Source organism: Melospiza georgiana, chromosome 33 (assembly GCF_028018845.1).
Source record: "Melospiza georgiana isolate bMelGeo1 chromosome 33, bMelGeo1.pri, whole genome shotgun sequence".
Taxonomy (NCBI): Eukaryota; Metazoa; Chordata; class Aves; order Passeriformes; family Passerellidae; genus Melospiza; species Melospiza georgiana.
Genome location: NC_080462.1, coordinates 3,255,446 through 3,270,930, shown reverse-complemented (window position 1 = coordinate 3,270,930; position 15,485 = coordinate 3,255,446). Strand labels below are relative to the sequence as shown.

At 64.6% G+C, this 15,485-nt stretch overlaps 4 protein-coding genes across 4 annotated transcripts; 3 read left to right on the top strand and 1 right to left on the bottom strand.

The window, feature by feature from the left end:
• Positions 1–1,001: 1,001 nt before the first annotated feature.
• On the top strand, positions 1,002–5,370 carry VPS72 (vacuolar protein sorting 72 homolog). The gene is made up of 6 exons (XM_058042842.1): positions 1,002–1,134; positions 1,884–2,036; positions 2,249–2,360; positions 2,681–2,860; positions 3,157–3,298; positions 4,262–5,370. The coding sequence occupies exons 1-6, from the start codon at positions 1,018–1,020 to the stop codon at positions 4,623–4,625; spliced, it is 1,068 nt and encodes a 355-aa protein (XP_057898825.1). The 5' UTR covers positions 1,002–1,017; the 3' UTR covers positions 4,626–5,370.
• A 649-nt stretch (positions 5,371–6,019) lies between these two features.
• TMOD4 (tropomodulin 4) lies at positions 6,020–10,639 on the top strand. Its single transcript, XM_058042841.1, has 10 exons — positions 6,020–6,061; positions 6,548–6,682; positions 6,759–6,915; positions 7,482–7,604; positions 8,449–8,538; positions 9,342–9,472; positions 9,597–9,704; positions 9,829–9,972; positions 10,274–10,418; positions 10,563–10,639. The coding sequence occupies exons 2-10, from the start codon at positions 6,560–6,562 to the stop codon at positions 10,583–10,585; spliced, it is 1,044 nt and encodes a 347-aa protein (XP_057898824.1). The 5' UTR covers positions 6,020–6,061; positions 6,548–6,559; the 3' UTR covers positions 10,586–10,639.
• Positions 10,640–10,643: 4 nt separating this feature from the next.
• Positions 10,644–13,524, bottom strand: SCNM1 (sodium channel modifier 1). The gene is made up of 8 exons (XM_058042897.1): positions 13,443–13,524; positions 12,884–12,954; positions 12,712–12,800; positions 12,450–12,538; positions 12,115–12,200; positions 11,536–11,651; positions 11,327–11,435; positions 10,644–10,833 (listed from the first exon to the last, which is right to left on the bottom strand). Exons 1-8 carry the CDS (start codon positions 13,491–13,493, stop codon positions 10,734–10,736), a joined length of 711 nt encoding a protein of 236 aa, XP_057898880.1. The 5' UTR covers positions 13,494–13,524; the 3' UTR covers positions 10,644–10,733.
• Positions 13,525–13,812: 288 nt separating this feature from the next.
• Positions 13,813–15,031, top strand: LYSMD1 (LysM domain containing 1). Its single transcript, XM_058042909.1, has 3 exons — positions 13,813–13,913; positions 14,138–14,448; positions 14,843–15,031. The coding sequence occupies exons 1-3, from the start codon at positions 13,818–13,820 to the stop codon at positions 14,994–14,996; spliced, it is 561 nt and encodes a 186-aa protein (XP_057898892.1). The 5' UTR covers positions 13,813–13,817; the 3' UTR covers positions 14,997–15,031.
• The last annotated feature ends 454 nt before the right edge of the window (positions 15,032–15,485 follow it).

The window sequence follows — 15,485 nt, the reverse complement described above, 5'->3', positions numbered from 1 at the left end:
ACCTGCGGTTCAGCCCCGCCTATCGTGTGCCCGGCTCCACCCCCTCGCGGCTAAGCCACGCCTCTTCACATTCCACTCCGCCCCCTCCATGCCGAGCGTCGCCAATCGCGCGTGGCCACGCCCCATTCTGTGCCAGACCACGCCCTTTCCGCGCTCAGCCCCGCCCCTCCCGGCGCGCCCCACGCGGCCGTGGGCGATGGGGGCAGAGGGGGCCACGCGGGCGGGCCGGCACGGCGCATGCGCGGCCCCGACAGCGGCTCCGCCTTCCCCCGCTCGTATTCGGCCCAGGGGCGTCACGTGACGGGCAGAGGGCGGGGCGGAGTGACGTCACACCGAGCTCATTGAGCACAACGTGAAATGATGTCACCCTTATGCACTCCGAATCAGTGACGTCATGGGAGCACACGCGTTCTCATCCTGTGACGTCACAGAGCACACACACACACATCTCCATCCTGTGATGTCACACTGCTGACTTATGCACCGATGTGCCTACCCTATGAGGTCACAGAGCCACAACCCTGCCCTGTCATCCTGTGATGTCATAGAGTGCCCACACTCTGTCACATGACATCACAGCTGTCACACCCACCCCACGACGTCACCCCACACACTGGGAACCTCCCCAAAAAAACCCCCAAACCCCCCAGAAAGTCCCCTAAACATACCCTTTTTTGACTCTATAATCCCCATTTTCCCCCCTAAATACCCCATTTTTTTTTCCCAAAATCCTGGTTATTTCACCCAAACCAAAAATCCAAAAATTCCCCCAAAACAACCCCAAAAATCCCCCATGACTTCACTCACATAATGGCGCCACCCCAAACACAATGACGTCACCCCAAACACAATGCCATAACCTCGAAGACACTGACGTCACCCCGATGGCGATGACGTCACCCGCAGTTCCCCCCCCTCCCCGCGCGGTGTCGCTGTCTCCGCCCCCGCCCATCGATCGCTCGGCGCTCGCCGTGTCCGGCCGCGCGGCGGCGGCAGGCGGGCGGGCGGAGCGCCGAGATGAGCCTGGCGGAGGGCCGCGCCCCGCGGCGCACGGCCGGCAATCGCCTCTCGGGGCTGCTGCAGGCCGAGGAGGAGGACGAGTTCTACCAGACCACCTACGGCGGCTTCAACGAGGCGAGCCGAGCCCCGGGGGCGCGGCGGGGGCGCGGCGGGGGCGCTGCGGGAGCGGGCCCGGCGCTCCGAGCGGGGCGGCGGGAGGCGGGAAGCGTGAGGGGAGCGGGGGGTGCCGGGGGCTGTCGGGGGAACGGGGATGTGCGAACACTGCGGGGTGTTCCGGGAGGAGCTATTGGGGACCCCCGGGTGCTGCATCCCTGTGGGGTTCCGGGATAACGGGGCCCAGGCGGATCCATCCCCGTGTCCCACCGGAGTTTGGGCACAACGAGCACTGTGGGGATCCCTGCGTGGGATCCCATGGTTCCCAACACTCCCACATCCCCAGCATTCCCCATGCCAGGACTCAGTGGGATCCCATGGCCCCCAGTCCCAACATTCCCAATGCCCCAGGAGTCCAGGCGTGATGAGTGCTCGGTGGGATTCCATGGTTCCCAATCCCCTGTTCCCACCATTCCCACCGTTCCCATATTCCCAATATTCCCCATCCCAGGAGCCCGGGGACGGTGACTCCTGTGGAAGACCCCTGGGTGGGATTCCATGGTCCCCAACATTTCCGTATTCCCGACATTCCCAATGTTTATCCCACTCCCAGGAGTCCGGCGATGACGAGTACCGCGGCGATCCCACAGTCCCAAATCCCAGTATTCCCAGTTTTTATCCCGTTCCCAGGAGCCCGGTGACGATGAGTACCCGGGTGATCACTGTAGGATCCCACGGTTCCCATCACTCCCAATATTTCTGTTCCCCAGGAGTCCGGCGATGACGAGTACCGCGGCGATCACTCCGACAGCGATGACGAGGTTGACTCTGACTTCGACATCGACGAGGGCGACGAGCCGGGCTCGGAGCAGGACGAGGCCGAGCCCCGCCGGCGGCGCCGCGTGCTCACCAAGGCCTACCGGGTACCGAGCCCTTTCCGGGGCTTTTCCGGGAAAATCCTCCCGCCCCGAGCCCTTACCGGGCACACCGAGCCCTTACCGGGGGCTTTTCCGGGGAAATCCTCCTGATCCTGAGCCCTTCCCCGGGGTACCGAGCCCTTGCCGGTGCTAATCCCGGGAATTCCCGCCCCCCATCCCGGCGCTCCGGGCCCTCATCCCTCCGTCGGTGCCTGCAGGAGCCGCTCAAGAGCCTGCGGGCCAAGAAGGCCGAGGGGCCGCGGGGAGGCGCCCAGCGCGGCCGGGAGGTGAAGGCCGCGCCCCTGGAGCTGCAGGAGGACGGGGGAGACAGTGAGTGAGGGCGGGATGGGGATGGGGATGGGAGTGGGGATGGGAGTGGGGACGGGAGTGGGGATGGGAGTGGGGACGGGAATGGGAATGCGGTGGGGATGGGGTGGGAGCAGGGTCGTGGTGATCCCAGCTGGAAATGGGATCCTCTGGGGGAGCTCCTGGTCCTCCAGGGGTTGGGATGGGGATCCCAGGGATCTCCGGGTGATCCATGGATCCACAGCTGATCCATGCCTCTGTGTGTGGGATCCCAGGGTTTAGGATGGGGATCCCAGGCATCTCTGGGTGATCCATGGATCCATGGCCGATCCATGTCTCCCCAGGCAGGAAGCACATGCGGCAGTCCACCACGGAGCACACCCGGCAGACGTTCCTGCGGCTCCAGGAGCGCCAGGTGCAGTCCAAGAGGAAGAAGGGAGGGACGAGCTACGAGCGGCCCCTGACGCAGGAGGAGCTGCTGGAGGAGGCCAAGATCACCGAGGAGATCAACCTGCGCTCCTTGGGTGAGAAACGGGGCGCTGGGAATGGGACTGGGATACTGGGAACGGGGTACTGGGAATGGGAGCGGGGCTGGGACAGGGCCAGGATCACCGAGGAGACCAACCTGCGCTCCCTGGGTGAGGGACCAGGGTTGGGATTGGGAGTGGGGCTGGGATACTGGGACAGGGACACTGGGAAGGGCACAGGGATCCCAGGACCAGACTTGGCAGCGCTGCAGTGTCCCTGTGCTGGGCTGAGCTGATCCTGCCCCGTTCCTGATCCCATTCCTGCCCCATTCCCGCCCCATTCCTGCCCCCAGAGAACTACGAGCGGCTGGAGGCGGACAAGAAGAAGCAGGTGCAGAAGAAGAGGAAGATCGTGGGCCCCGTGATCCGCTACTGGTCGCTGACCATGCCGCTGCTGCCCGAGCCCGGCCGCGATGACCCCGTGGACGTCGAGGGGTGAGTGCCCCCGAGGGGCTGGGCAGCGCCCCAGAGCTCCCAGACCCCAAAATCCCCGTTCTGGGGGGGGATTTGGGCACTGGATCCCAGCCTGGGGCTGCCACCTTGGAACCCCCTAAATCCCATGGGGAAAGCAGGTTTTGAGCCCCAAATCCCACGGGAAAAACAGGTTTTGAGCCCCAAATCCCATGGGAAAAACAGGTTTTGAGCTCCAAATCCCATGGGAAAAGCATTTTTTGAGCTCCACCTTGGCAATCTCAAATTCCCCATTGGAGTCGCAGTTTTTGAGGCCCCAAATCCCTTTGGAGTCGCAGTTCATGGGCACCACCACAAACCCCAAATCCTCCATTGGAGAAGCAGTTTTTGAGGCCCCAGATCCTACGGGATTCACAGTTTCTAAGCACCACCCTGGCGATCCCAAATTCCCCACTGTATCCTCACCTTTGAGCCCCCAAATCCCTTAGGAATCCCCCCTTTTGGGTCCCCTTTGAGGACCACCCAGGTCCCCCATTGGACCCTCAGCTTTCAAGCCCCCAGACCCCTTTGGAATCCCCCATTGGAGCTGCCCTTTCCGAGCCCCCAGACCCCTTTAGGACCCCCCTTTTGGCCATCCCAAATCCCCCATTGGAGCTGCACTTTCCGAGCCCCCAGACCCCTCAGGATCCCCCCCTTTTGGCCCTCCAAGCCCCCATTGGAGCTGCACTTTCTAAGCCCCCAGACCCCTTTGGAATCCCCCATTGGAGCTGCCCTTTCCGAGCCCCCAGACCCCTCAGGCCCCCCTGCTTTTGGCCATCCCAAGTCCCCCATTGGAGCTGCACTTTCCGAGCCCCCAGACCCCTTTGGAATCCCCCATTGGAGCTGCCCTTTCCGAGCCCCCAGACCCCTTTAGGACCCCCCTTTTGGCCCCCCAAGCCCCCCGGTGGGATCCCCAGCCCCGTGCCCACCCCGTCCCCTCCGTTGCAGGCTGGACCCCGAGGCGCAGCCGCCGTCGCCGGCCAAGTGCTCGCGCACGTTCATCTCCTTCAGCGACGACGCCACCTTCGAGCGCTGCTTCCCGCGGGCGCGGGCGCCGCGGCTGCCGGTGCGGGAGCTGTGCCCGGTGACGCACAAGCCCGCGCTCTACCGCGACCCCATCACCGACATCCCCTACGCCAACGCCCGCGCCTTCCGCATCATCCGCGAGGCCTACCGCAAGTACGTGACGGCGCACGGGCTGCCCAGCGCCGCCGCCGCCGCCGTGGGCACGGCCGGAGGGGCCGGGGATGGCACCGGGGCGCGGCCCGGGCGGCAGAAAATCGTCATCAAACAGAGCGTGCCCAGTGCTTGACACCACGGATATGGGGTTTGGGGTTTGGGGTTTGGGAGAGTCCTTTCCAGAACAGCAGAAAATCGTCATCAAACAGAGCGTCCCCAGTGCCTGATCTATCCTGATACCATAGATTTGGGATTTTGGGGTGTTCTTCGTAAAATGGCAGAAAATCGCCATCAAACAGAGCGTGCCCAGTGCCTGACAGCTGGGGTTTGGAATCTGGGGTTTGGGGTGTTGGGGTGTTCTTCCTGAAACGGCAGAAAATCGTCATCAAACAGAGCGTGCCCAGTGCCTGATCTATCCTGATACCATAGATTTGGGATTTGGGGTTTGGGGTGTTCTTCCTAAAACGGCAGAAAATCGTCATCAAACAGAGCGTGCCCAGCGCCTGATCTATCCTGATACCATAGATTTGGGATTTTGGGGTGTTGGGGTGTTCTTCGTAAAATGGCAGAAAATCGTCGTCAAACAGAGCGTGCCCAGCGCCTGAGATTTGGGGTTTGGGGTGTCAGGTTGTTTGGATTGACAGCTGTCGTGGTTTTGTTGAGGGGCTCCTTTCCCAAGTGTCAGCAGTGCCTGAAATCCCAGGATTTGGGATTTGGGGATTTGGGGTCACCCGTTTGAGTGATGATTTTTTTGGGGGGTCATTGTTCACCAGGGGTGTTGGATGAGGGAATAAAGTTGATTTGGGGGTTGGTCTGCGTGGGGTGGTGGGAGCCCCTTTTTCCAGGAGTTCCTACAATAAATAAAGAAGTTTGCAGAACCCTTTTCCAGAAATCCTGCAAAAAAATACGGGGTGGGAGCCGTTTTACCAAGAAATCCTGCAACAAACGAGGTTCGCAAACCCATCATTTTCCAGAAAACCCTACAATAAATAAAATGTTTATGGGATTCCTTTCTCCAGAAAAGCCTAAAATAAAGTTTATGGGATTCCTTTTTCCAGAAGAACCCACAAAACATTCCCAGCTCCCCCAAACCCCATTTGGGGGGGTCCAAACCCCCTTCGCCCCCCGAATTGGGGGCTTGTGGGGCCAAACCCGCCTCGAGCTTTGTGAGGTTTATAGGACCGGGGACGGATCCGTGCCCCCCTCACCTTTCCCTGTATGCCCCTTTTATCTCTGGCCATGTTTGGGCTCGGAGCTTTGTGGGATTTATGGAATTCGGGAAGGATCCGCTCTCCCTTTCCCCCCGGCCGTTTTCGGGGTCGCGGGGCCCCGCGGGGCCGGGGCGGGGCCCCCCCGTTCCCGATAAGGGCCGGGACGCGGATCCGCCCCTCCGGGCCCGAATAAAGCGCTGATCTCATGCCCCGCGCGGCCCCAGCGCTCCGCGATCGGCCCCGGCGTTCGGGATCGGCCCCGGGGCTCCGGGATCGGCCCCGGCTTCTGGGATCGCCTTCGGGATCCGCCTTGGGACCGGCCCCGGGGCTTTGGCACCGGCCGCGGGTCCAGCCCCAGGTACGGCCGCGCTGTCCCCGCGCTGTCCCCGCCGTGTCACCTCGCCCTCCCCCGCCCGCCGCCGCAGTTTGGGATTTGGGGATCCCGGAGCCGCTTCCCGAGGAGCTCCCACGCTGCGAGCGCGGCGGGGCGCGGCAGGTGCGGCCCCAGCCCCGCCACGGGGACAGCGCCGAGCGAGCGGCGCTCGGGGGCCGCGACACTCGGGGGCTCACGGATTGTCCCTGCCGTCACCCCGACGGGGCCGGGACTGGGGCTGAGGCAGGAGCGGCAGGTGACCCTGGGAGGTGACAAAGGTTGGGGACAACCTCTGGGGTATGCTCGGTGTCCCCACAGAGGTGGCACGGCCAGGTCCCGCCGTGTCCCCTCGTGTCCCACGGCGTCCCCAGAGCCCGGCAGGGCTGGCACGAACGGGGTCCCCCCCGCGTCCCCACCGGTGCCACCCCGCCGTCCCCCCCGCGTCCCCACGGCTGTCCCCGCTGTCCCCAGGTGCCCGCGGCCATGACGCCGTACCGGCAGGAGCTGGAGAAGTACCGCGACATCGACGAGGACAAGATCCTGCAGGAGCTGTCCCCGGAGGAGCTGGCGCAGCTGGACGCGGAGCTGGCCGAGATGGATCCCGAGGTGGGCGCGGGGACAGGGGCGGCGGCGGCACCGGCGATGGTGACACGGTCGGTGGTGACACCGGCGCTGTCCCCAGAACGTGCTGCTGCCCGCGGGGCTGCGCCAGCGCGATCAGACCCACAAGAGCCCCACGGGCCCGCTGGACCGGGACGCGCTCCTGCAGCACCTGGAGCGGCAGGCGCTGGAGGCCGAGGAGCGCCAGGACCTGGTGCCCTTCACCGGCGAGAAAAAAGGTCTGGGGACGGCGGGGACAGCGCGGGGACAGCGGGGGGACGGGCTGGGGACACGGAGGGGACACGGAGGGGACACGGAGGGGACACGGAGGGGACACGGAGGGGAGCGGGCCCCCAGGCTCGGGGGTATTTTATATTTAGCTCGGCCTCGCCAGCGGCTCGGGTGTCCTGGGCGAGCTGGGCCCCCGCCAGCCCCGGGCACGGCCACCAGCCCTGGCAGTGTCACCTCCTGTGTCACCCCCTGTGACAGCAGTGCCAGCCCGGGGATGGTCACAACCCTGTGACAGCAGTGCCAGCCTCAATGAGGCCACCCTGATGATGCCACCTCAAGCTGTTTGTCCCGTGCCCCTGTCCCCAGGGAGGCCGTTTGTCCCCATGTCCCCTGTCAATGTCCCCCTGTCCCCAGGGAGGCCGTTTGTGCCCATGTCCCCATGTCCCCTGTCAATGTCCCCCTGTCCCCAGGGAAGCCCCATGTCCCCATGTCCCCATGTCCCCTGTCAATGTCCCCCTGTCCCCAGGGAAGCCCCATGTCCCCATGTCCCCTGTCAATGTCCCCCCGTCCCCAGGGAAGCCGTTTGTGCCCAAGGCGGCGGCGCCGGCGCTGCCGCGGGAGGAGCAGGTGACGCTGGAGCCGGAGCTGGAGGAGGCGCTGGCCAACGCCACCGACGCTGAGATGTGCGACATCGCCGGTGAGAGGGGACAGGGGACACGGGGGACAGCGGGGACAGAGGGGAGGGGATTGGGGAATAGGAATGGGGATTGGGATGGGAATGGGGACACGGATGGGGTTGGAATGGGGTGGGATTTGTAAAGGGTGGGGATGGCACGGGATTTACGTGGGATTTCAATGGGATGGGCTCTGCGCAGGCCGGGATCCCCGCGGGGCCGGGAGCGGCACCAGGACGGGCCGAGGGTAACGCTGTCCCCAAGGGCTGTCACTGTGTCACTGCCACACACCTGAGCGTCACCGTGTCACTGCCACACACCTGAGTGTCACTGTGTCACTGTGTCACTGCCACACACCTGAGTGTCACACATGTCACCGTGTCACTGCCACACACCTGAGCGTCACACGTGTCACCGTGTCACTGCCACACACCTGAGCGTCACACGTGTCACTGCCACACACCTGAGCGTCACACGTGTCACCGTGTCACTGCCACACACCTGAGTGTCACACGTGTCACTGCCACACACCTGAGCGTCACACGGTTTCAGTGTCACCCGGAGACACTGAGCACGAGGCCAGCACAGCACACCTGTCCTTGTGTCACATACCTGCGTGTCACACAGTGTCCCCATGTCACTGTCACACACCTAAGTGTCACACGGATCCTTGTCGCTGCTGTCCCCATGTCACACACACTGTCCCCGTGTCACACTCTGTCCCCTCTCCCCATCGGTGTCCCCTCAGTTAAAGCAGCTCCGACCCCACCTTTGGCTCGCGGTGCCACCTCCCCGGGGGGACAGCGGGGCCCTGTGTCCCCTCCCTGTGTCCCCCCCGGTGTCCCCAGTGTCACCGTGTCCCCGCAGCCATCCTGGGCATGTACACGCTGATGAGTAACAAGCAGTACTACGACGCCATCTGCAGCGGGAACATCTGCAACACCGAGGGCATCAACAGTGAGTGACAGGGGGACAGGGACAGGGACGGGGACAGGGGGACAGGGACAGGGATGGGGACAGGGCATCAACAGTGAGTGACAGGGGACAGGGACGGGGGGACAGGGGGACAGGGACAGGGATGGGGACAGGGGGACATGGGACAGGGATGGGGACATGGGGACAGGGACAGGGATGGGGACAGGGCATCAACAGTGAGTGACAGGGGACAGGGACGGGGACAGGGGGACAGGGGGACAGGGATGGGGACATGGGGACAGGGCATCGACAGTGAGTGACAGAGGGGACAAGGGACAGGGATGGGGACAGAGGACAAGTGCCTCTACGGGGTGGTTGGGGCAGCTTTTGGGGATCAAACTCGTGCGTCCCTGAGCGCTGTCCCCATGTCCCCACGCTGTCCCCATGGTGGGTGTCCCCATGTCCCCACACTGTCCCCACGCTGTCCCCATGCTGTCCCCACGGTGGGTGTCCCCATGTCCCCACGCTGTCCCCACACTGTCCCCATGCTGTCCCCATGTCCCCACGCTGTCCCCACGCTGTCCCCACGCTGTCCCCATGTCCCCACGCTGTCCCCATGTCCCCACGCTGTCCCCACACTGTCCCCACGCTGTCCCCACACTGTCCCCATGTCCCCACACTGTCCCCACGCTGTCCCCATGGTGGGTGTCCCCATGTCCCCACACTGTCCCCACGCTGTCCCCATGTCCCCACGCTGTCCCCATGTCCCCACGCTGTCCCCACGCTGTCCCCATGTCCCCACACTGTCCCCACGCTGTCCCCATGCTGTCCCCACGCCGTCCCAGGCGTGGTGCAGCCGGACCGGTACCGCCCGGTGCCGGACGAGCCCCCGAACCCCACGGACGTGGCCGAGACGCTGCGGCGGCTGCAGGACAACGACCCCGAGCTGCAGGACGTCAACCTCAACAACATCAAGGTGACACACAGGGGTGGCACTGTCCCCAACGTGTCCCCAGCGTGTCCCCGGGGGGCCTGGGCAACCCTCAGCTTGGGTCCCACCCCGGCCCCTGGGTGACCCCGAGTGTCCCCGCTGTCCCCAGGACATCCCTGTCCCCACGCTCGAGGCCATCTGCGGGGCCATCAAGACCAACACCCACGTGCGCAGCCTCAGCCTGGTGGCCACGCGCAGCAACGACCTGGTGGCCAACGTGAGTCCCCAAAATGTCCCCGGGCGTCCCTGCACGGGCCCACCCTGCGCCTGTCCACCCATCCCGGGGACACCAAGGGCAGTGTCCCCGTGGTGCCACCTTGGTGCCACCGTGGTGTCCCCAGGCGGTGGCCGAGATGCTGGAGCAGAACCAGAGCCTGCAGAGCCTCAACCTCGAGTCCAACTTCATCACCAGCGCGGGGATGCTGCGGCTGCTGGGGGCCCTGGGGCGCTGCCACAGCCTGAGCGAGATCCGCCTCGACAACCAGGTGACAGTGGGGACAGGGGGGACAATGGGGACAGGGACAGCAGGGACAGAGACAGCAAGGACAGCAGGGGAGGTGACAGTGACCTGTCCCCAATGGTGTCCCCGCAGTGCCAGCGCCTCGGGGACACGGTGGAGATGGCCATGGCAGCCACCCTGGAGCAGTGTGACAGTGCCACTGACCGTGTCCCCAACGGTGTCCCCGCAGTGCCAGCGCCTCGGGGACACGGTGGAGATGGCCATGGCAGCCACCCTGGAGCAGTGTGACAGTGCCACTGACCGTGTCCCCAATGGTGTCCCCGCAGTGCCAGCGCCTCGGGGACACGGTGGAGATGGCCATGGCAGCCACCCTGGAGCAGTGTCCCTCCCTGCTGAGGTTCGGCTACACCTTCACCCTGCAGGGCCCGCGGGCGCGCGCCGCCGCCGCCCTCACCCGCAACAACGAGCTCCGTGAGTGCCACCAATGTCCCCAGGCGTCCCCAAGGCTCACCCAGGGGTCCCAGAGCTGACCCCACCTTGGAGGGAGCTCCTCAATGTCCTCAAGTGTCCCCAGGGCTGGCACTGTCCCCTGACCCCCATTTTCTCTCCCCCCAGGTCGCCAACAGAAGAAATCCTAAAAACCCCCCGAGCTCAGGAACCGCTGGGAATAAAGTGGAAAAATGGTGCAAAAACGTTCCCAAAAAATTCCCACTTTATTCCCGGGGCTCTGGGGACACCTGGGGACACCCGGGGACACCTGGGGACGCCTGGGGACACCTGGGGGCGTCAGGCTGGTGGCAGCGGTGGCGGCTCCTCCTCGTCGGAGTCGAACTCGGCGTTGCTGTCCTTGACCCAGTTCCCAGCGGGATCCTGGAGCCAGCCCCGGCTGGGACACAGGGAGAGGGAGTTGGGGATTTCCTGGGGCTTTGGGGGATTTTGGGGATTTTTCGGGAGTTTTTGGGGATTTTGGGGTTTTTTTTTCGGATTTTTGGGGTTTTTTTGGGGTTTCTTTGGGATATTTTTGGGGTTTTTTTTTGGGGGGAGGTTTGGCATATTTGGGACGGATTTTTGTGGGGATTTTTTGGGGGATTTTTTGGGGCTTTTTTGAGGATTTTTGGAGGATTTTTTGGATTTTTGATGTTTTTTTGGGATTTTTTGGGGCTTTTTTTTTTGAATTCTTGGGGATACTTAAGGGATATTTTGAGGAATTTTTGTGGGGATTTTTTGTGGGACATTTTTGAGATTTTTTTGAGGATTTTTTGGGGCTTTTTTTGGGGTTCTTTGGGATATTTTTTGGGGATATTTTGTGGGATTTTTGCGGGCATTTTTCTGTGGGACATTTCCGGGACCTCCCCCGTAGCCCCCCGCTCCCGACCCACCTGCGCAGGTGCAGGTGGTGCCGCAGGATCCGCAGCCGCTCGGGGCTCGGCCCCTCTCTGGGGCTTTGGGAGTTCCCTTTCCTTCCCCGCCTGCCGTCCCCGGCAGCGCCTGCGGGAGGGAGGGAGGAGGGAGCGGCTGCTGCCGGGAACGCAGCCGGGACCGGGAATTCCCGGGGATCCCCTGGAACGGGTGGGCGGGCTCTGCTCACCCTCTCTGTGCGCGGGGCTCCCGGCGTTCCCGGGGCTCCGTGACGGCTCCGGCGGCGTCTGGGAATTCTTTGGGATCATCCCGGGGATCCCGGCCCGGGAGCTGCTGCCCTTCGTCCTGGGAGAGAGAAATCCCAAAACATTCCAGAACTTTCCCCACTGCCCCTGGCTCCCTTTCCCACCTTTTCCCGTTTGTTCCTGGTTTTTCCTGGTATCCCTGAGCTGCTTTCCCATCTTCTCCCATTTTTCCCTGTTTTCTTCCCATCTTTCCCCATCTTTTCCCGTTTTCCCCTCGTTTCTCTATTTCCCCCATTTTCCCCTGTATTTTCCCTCCATTTCCCCTCACAGCCTCATTTCCCTCCGTTTTCCCCCATTGCCCATTTCCCCCATTTTACCCCATTTTCCCCATGTGTCTTCCCCCGGTTTTCCCCCATTTTGCCCCATTTCCCCATTTTCTCAGTTTTTTTCCCCAATTTCCCCATTTCCTCACCTGTCTCCCCTGCAGCAGCTGTTGTACGGGGCCGTTGTCAGCATTTCCCCGTTTTTGCCCATTTTCGCCCGTTTTTACCCCATTTCCTCACCTGTCTCTCCTGCAGCAGCTGTTGTACGGGGCCGTTGTCAGCAGAGCGCTCCGGGCCAGGCGGCGCGTCCGGGACAGCAGCGGGGCCTGTAGGACACGCCCACTGAGCCACACCCACCGCAGGCCACACCCATTACAGACCACACCCACCACGACCACACCCCCACACATCCAGGCCACGCTCACTTAGGACGTGCCCAGAGGCCACGCCCCCATGGAAACCACGCCCACCCAGAGCACCCACACAGGCCACACCCACTTGGAGACCACCCCCACAGAGACCACGCCCATTTGGTGTCACACCCTTGGGGCCGCGCCCAGCCAGGCCACACCCACCTGCACACCTGGGGCCTCCTGCGGGGTCACCTGGGGTCCCTCCGGGGTCACCTGGGGACAGCGCGGCCGCCCGAAGGAACGGAGCAGATCTGGGACACAGGAATGGGGACAGGGATATGGTGAGGGGACAGGGACACTGTGAGGGGACAGGAATGGGGACAGGGACAGTGAGGGGACAGGGCACAGGGACATGGGGACAGGGATGGGGTGAGAGGACAGCACAGGTGACACGGCACAGGTGACACAGGCCACCGCCACTCACTGTCCAGGTGCTTCCTGCCCGCGCGGTGCAGCAGCAGCGTCTGCAGGGTGTCACACACGGGGCGCTGGGGACACAGCGAGCACGCCAGCCTGGGGACAGCGCAGGGACACTCAGGGACGCTGGGCACAGCGGGGGACACCGAGGGACGCCGGGGACAGCGGGGGACCCTCACCTGCCATCGCGCAGCAGCAGCGCCTCGTCCTCGGGGATGGCGCTGGCCAGCAGCTCGGCCACGCGGCGCCTCTGGGGACACGGGGCCACCGCGGTCACCGCCGGCACCACACTGTGCCCAAACCGTCCCCAAACCGTCCCCAAACCATCCCCAGACTGTCCCCAAACTGTGCCCACACCGCACAGCCCTGGGAAGCGCTGAGGGGACAAAGTGGGGCCGGGGAGGGACCTGGGGGACCTTGAAGGGACTGAGGGGACACAAAGGGACCCAGGGAAGGGTTGGGGCCACGCCGGGGGTTCAGGAAAGGGTTAGGAACACCGCGGGGAGGGTGAGGGGACACAAAGGAATAAAGGGAAGGGTTGGGGACATCGAGGGAACAAAGGGGGACCCAGGGAAGGCCTCAGAGGTTCCCAGGGAAGGCCTGAGGGGGACCCGCGGGGCTCAGGCCGCGGCCCGGGGGTGAGGCCGGTGGTGGCGGGGGAGGCCAGGGCTGGGCCCGACGGTGCCGGGGGTGCCCGGGGGGTGTCCGGGGAGGGGTCCCGGGGGGTGCCGGCCCCACCTGCAGCGCCCCGAGCGGCCCCGGGTCGCTCTCGTCGCGCTTAAAGGACATGGCGGGCCCCGCTAGGCCGCGGTCTCCATGGCAACCGCCACGGCCGCTTCCGGGTAGCGCTTCCCAGCGGACAGCCGGCGGGAGGAACCGCCAATCAGCGAGCGCTCGGCTCGTACCCCGCGGCGTGATGGGAGTTGTAGTTCGAGCGCGGGGACCTTCCGTGGGAATGGCGGCAGAGACAGCCCGGGCGGAACTACAACTCCCAGGAGGGGCCGCGAGGCCGCGCCGGTTCGGCGGGGCCCGGGGCCGAGCGCTCCCCGTGAGCGGCGGGGCCGGGCCGGGAGCCCCGGGCGGGAGCCCCGGGCCGGGAGCCCCGGGCGGGCCATGGCGGGGAGCGGCGGAGCCGGGGCGGCCCCGCGGGAGCACCGCCTGCAGCCCGGGGACACCCTGCAGGGGCTGGCGCTGCGCTACGGCGTGACGGTGAGCGGACCCGGGGACACCGGCGGGACACCGGGGGCAGGGAAGGCCATGGGGGTCCCCAGGGGTCATCTCGGGCCGGTCCTGACCCGGTTCGGTTCGCCTGCCTGTCCTGGTCCGTGTCCTTATCCCTGTCCCCATCCCTGCCCCTGTGCTGGTCCCGTTCCATCCCTGTCCCCGTTCTGTCCCCGTTCTGTCCCCGGTGCCATCCCGGTGCCGTCCCGCAGATGGAGCAGATCCAGCGCGCCAACCGCCTCTACTCCTCGGACAGCATCTTCCTGCGAGCCACGCTGCTCATCCCGGGACAGCGCGACAGCCCCGGCGACACCGGCGGGGACACTCCCGGTGACACCGGCGGGGACATTCCCGGTGACATTCCCCGTGACACTCCCGGTGACATTCCCGGTGACAGCCCCGGGGACGGCCCCGGCCGCTCCCGGCGCGACCTCTCGGCCTCGGATTTCCTGCGGCGCTTGGACGCCGAGATCGGGCGCTGCAAGGAGGCGGCGGCGCTGCGGCTGCAGGGCCCGGGCCCCAGGTGCGAACTGGGGCGAAACGGGGGAAATTCGGGAAAAATCTGGGGCAAACTTCGGGGGGAAAGTCTGGGGCAAACTGGGAGGGAACTGGGGAGAAAAATCCGGGGGAAATCTGGGAAAAAGCCGGGGCGAACTAGGGGGAACTGGGGGAGAAAAATCTGGGGCAAAATCAGGAAAAAATGTGGAAAAAATTGGGGTGAAACTGGGAGAAAACTGTTGAAAATTTGGGGAAAATCTGGGAGAAATTGGGATAAAATTGGGGGGAGAATTGGGGTGAAACTGGGAGAAGACTGGGGTACCACAGAGGCAAGCTTGGGGGTGTGGTGGCGCTGGGGCGGTGGCAGTGCCATCCCCCGCGTGCCCGCTGTCACCGTCTGTCCCCGCGTGTCCCCACAGCCCCGCGCCAGCCGGGGGTGGCCCCGCGTCCCCCCGGGTGTCACCGACTGTCCCCGCGTCCCCTCGGGGGGCCCGGCTGGGACCCCGACCCCTCACCAGGACCCCGCGGGCGGCCGCGCTCAGGGACAGCGAGGACGAGATCTTCACCTTGTGACAGCAGCGGGGACACTGGGGACATTGGGGACGCTGGGGACGCTGCCATGTGACATCGGAGACATCTGTGACAACACTGGGGACACTGCAATGGGACACTGGGGACACCCAGGACGAGATCTTCACCTGGGGACACCCGGGATGTGACACTGGGATGTGCCACCAGAACTGACCTCGGAGGTGCCACCAGGAGGTGCCACCGCTGCTCGCTGCCATGGACCCCGAGGGGACACTTTGGGGACTTTGGGGAGGTGTCCTGGTGTCCCCTCCCTGTCCCCGTTTGGGGCCGCAGGGACAGCTGGGAGCCCTGGGGACAGGGACAGGGACGGTGACAGTGCCACCTCCCCTGCCAGCTTGTGAATAAACCGGAGCATTGTCACCGCTGGGCTGTGACACCCCTGAGGACAGGGTCACACACCCTGGGGACATCAGCACACACTTTGGGGACAGGTCACACCCCTTTGGGACAGTGTCACACACTTGGGGGACA

Bases quoted from the DNA above. Each gene is read 5' to 3' on its own strand.
- VPS72 (XM_058042842.1), top strand. From the start codon at position 1,018: ATGAGCCTGGCGGAGGGCCGCGCCCCGCGGCGCACGGCCGGCAATCGC. The intron at 2,037-2,248 runs GTACCGAGCCCT...CGGTGCCTGCAG, and splicing joins TGCTCACCAAGGCCTACCGG to GAGCCGCTCAAGAGCCTGCG. The intron at 3,299-4,261 runs GTGAGTGCCCCC...CCTCCGTTGCAG, and splicing joins GACCCCGTGGACGTCGAGGG to GCTGGACCCCGAGGCGCAGC.
- TMOD4 (XM_058042841.1), top strand. From the start codon at position 6,560: ATGACGCCGTACCGGCAGGAGCTGGAGAAGTACCGCGACATCGACGAG. The intron at 7,605-8,448 runs GTGAGAGGGGAC...GTGTCCCCGCAG, and splicing joins TGAGATGTGCGACATCGCCG to CCATCCTGGGCATGTACACG. The intron at 9,473-9,596 runs GTGACACACAGG...CGCTGTCCCCAG, and splicing joins TCAACCTCAACAACATCAAG to GACATCCCTGTCCCCACGCT.
- SCNM1 (XM_058042897.1), bottom strand. From the start codon at position 13,493: ATGTCCTTTAAGCGCGACGAGAGCGACCCGGGGCCGCTCGGGGCGCTG. The intron at 11,436-11,535 runs GTGAGCAGAGCC...TCCCTCCCGCAG, and splicing joins GAGCCCCGCGCACAGAGAGG to GCGCTGCCGGGGACGGCAGG. The intron at 10,834-11,326 runs GTGGGTCGGGAG...CCTGTGTCCCAG, and splicing joins CACCACCTGCACCTGCGCAG to CCGGGGCTGGCTCCAGGATC.
- LYSMD1 (XM_058042909.1), top strand. From the start codon at position 13,818: ATGGCGGGGAGCGGCGGAGCCGGGGCGGCCCCGCGGGAGCACCGCCTG. The intron at 13,914-14,137 runs GTGAGCGGACCC...GCCGTCCCGCAG, and splicing joins CGCTGCGCTACGGCGTGACG to ATGGAGCAGATCCAGCGCGC. The intron at 14,449-14,842 runs GTGCGAACTGGG...GTGTCCCCACAG, and splicing joins CTGCAGGGCCCGGGCCCCAG to CCCCGCGCCAGCCGGGGGTG.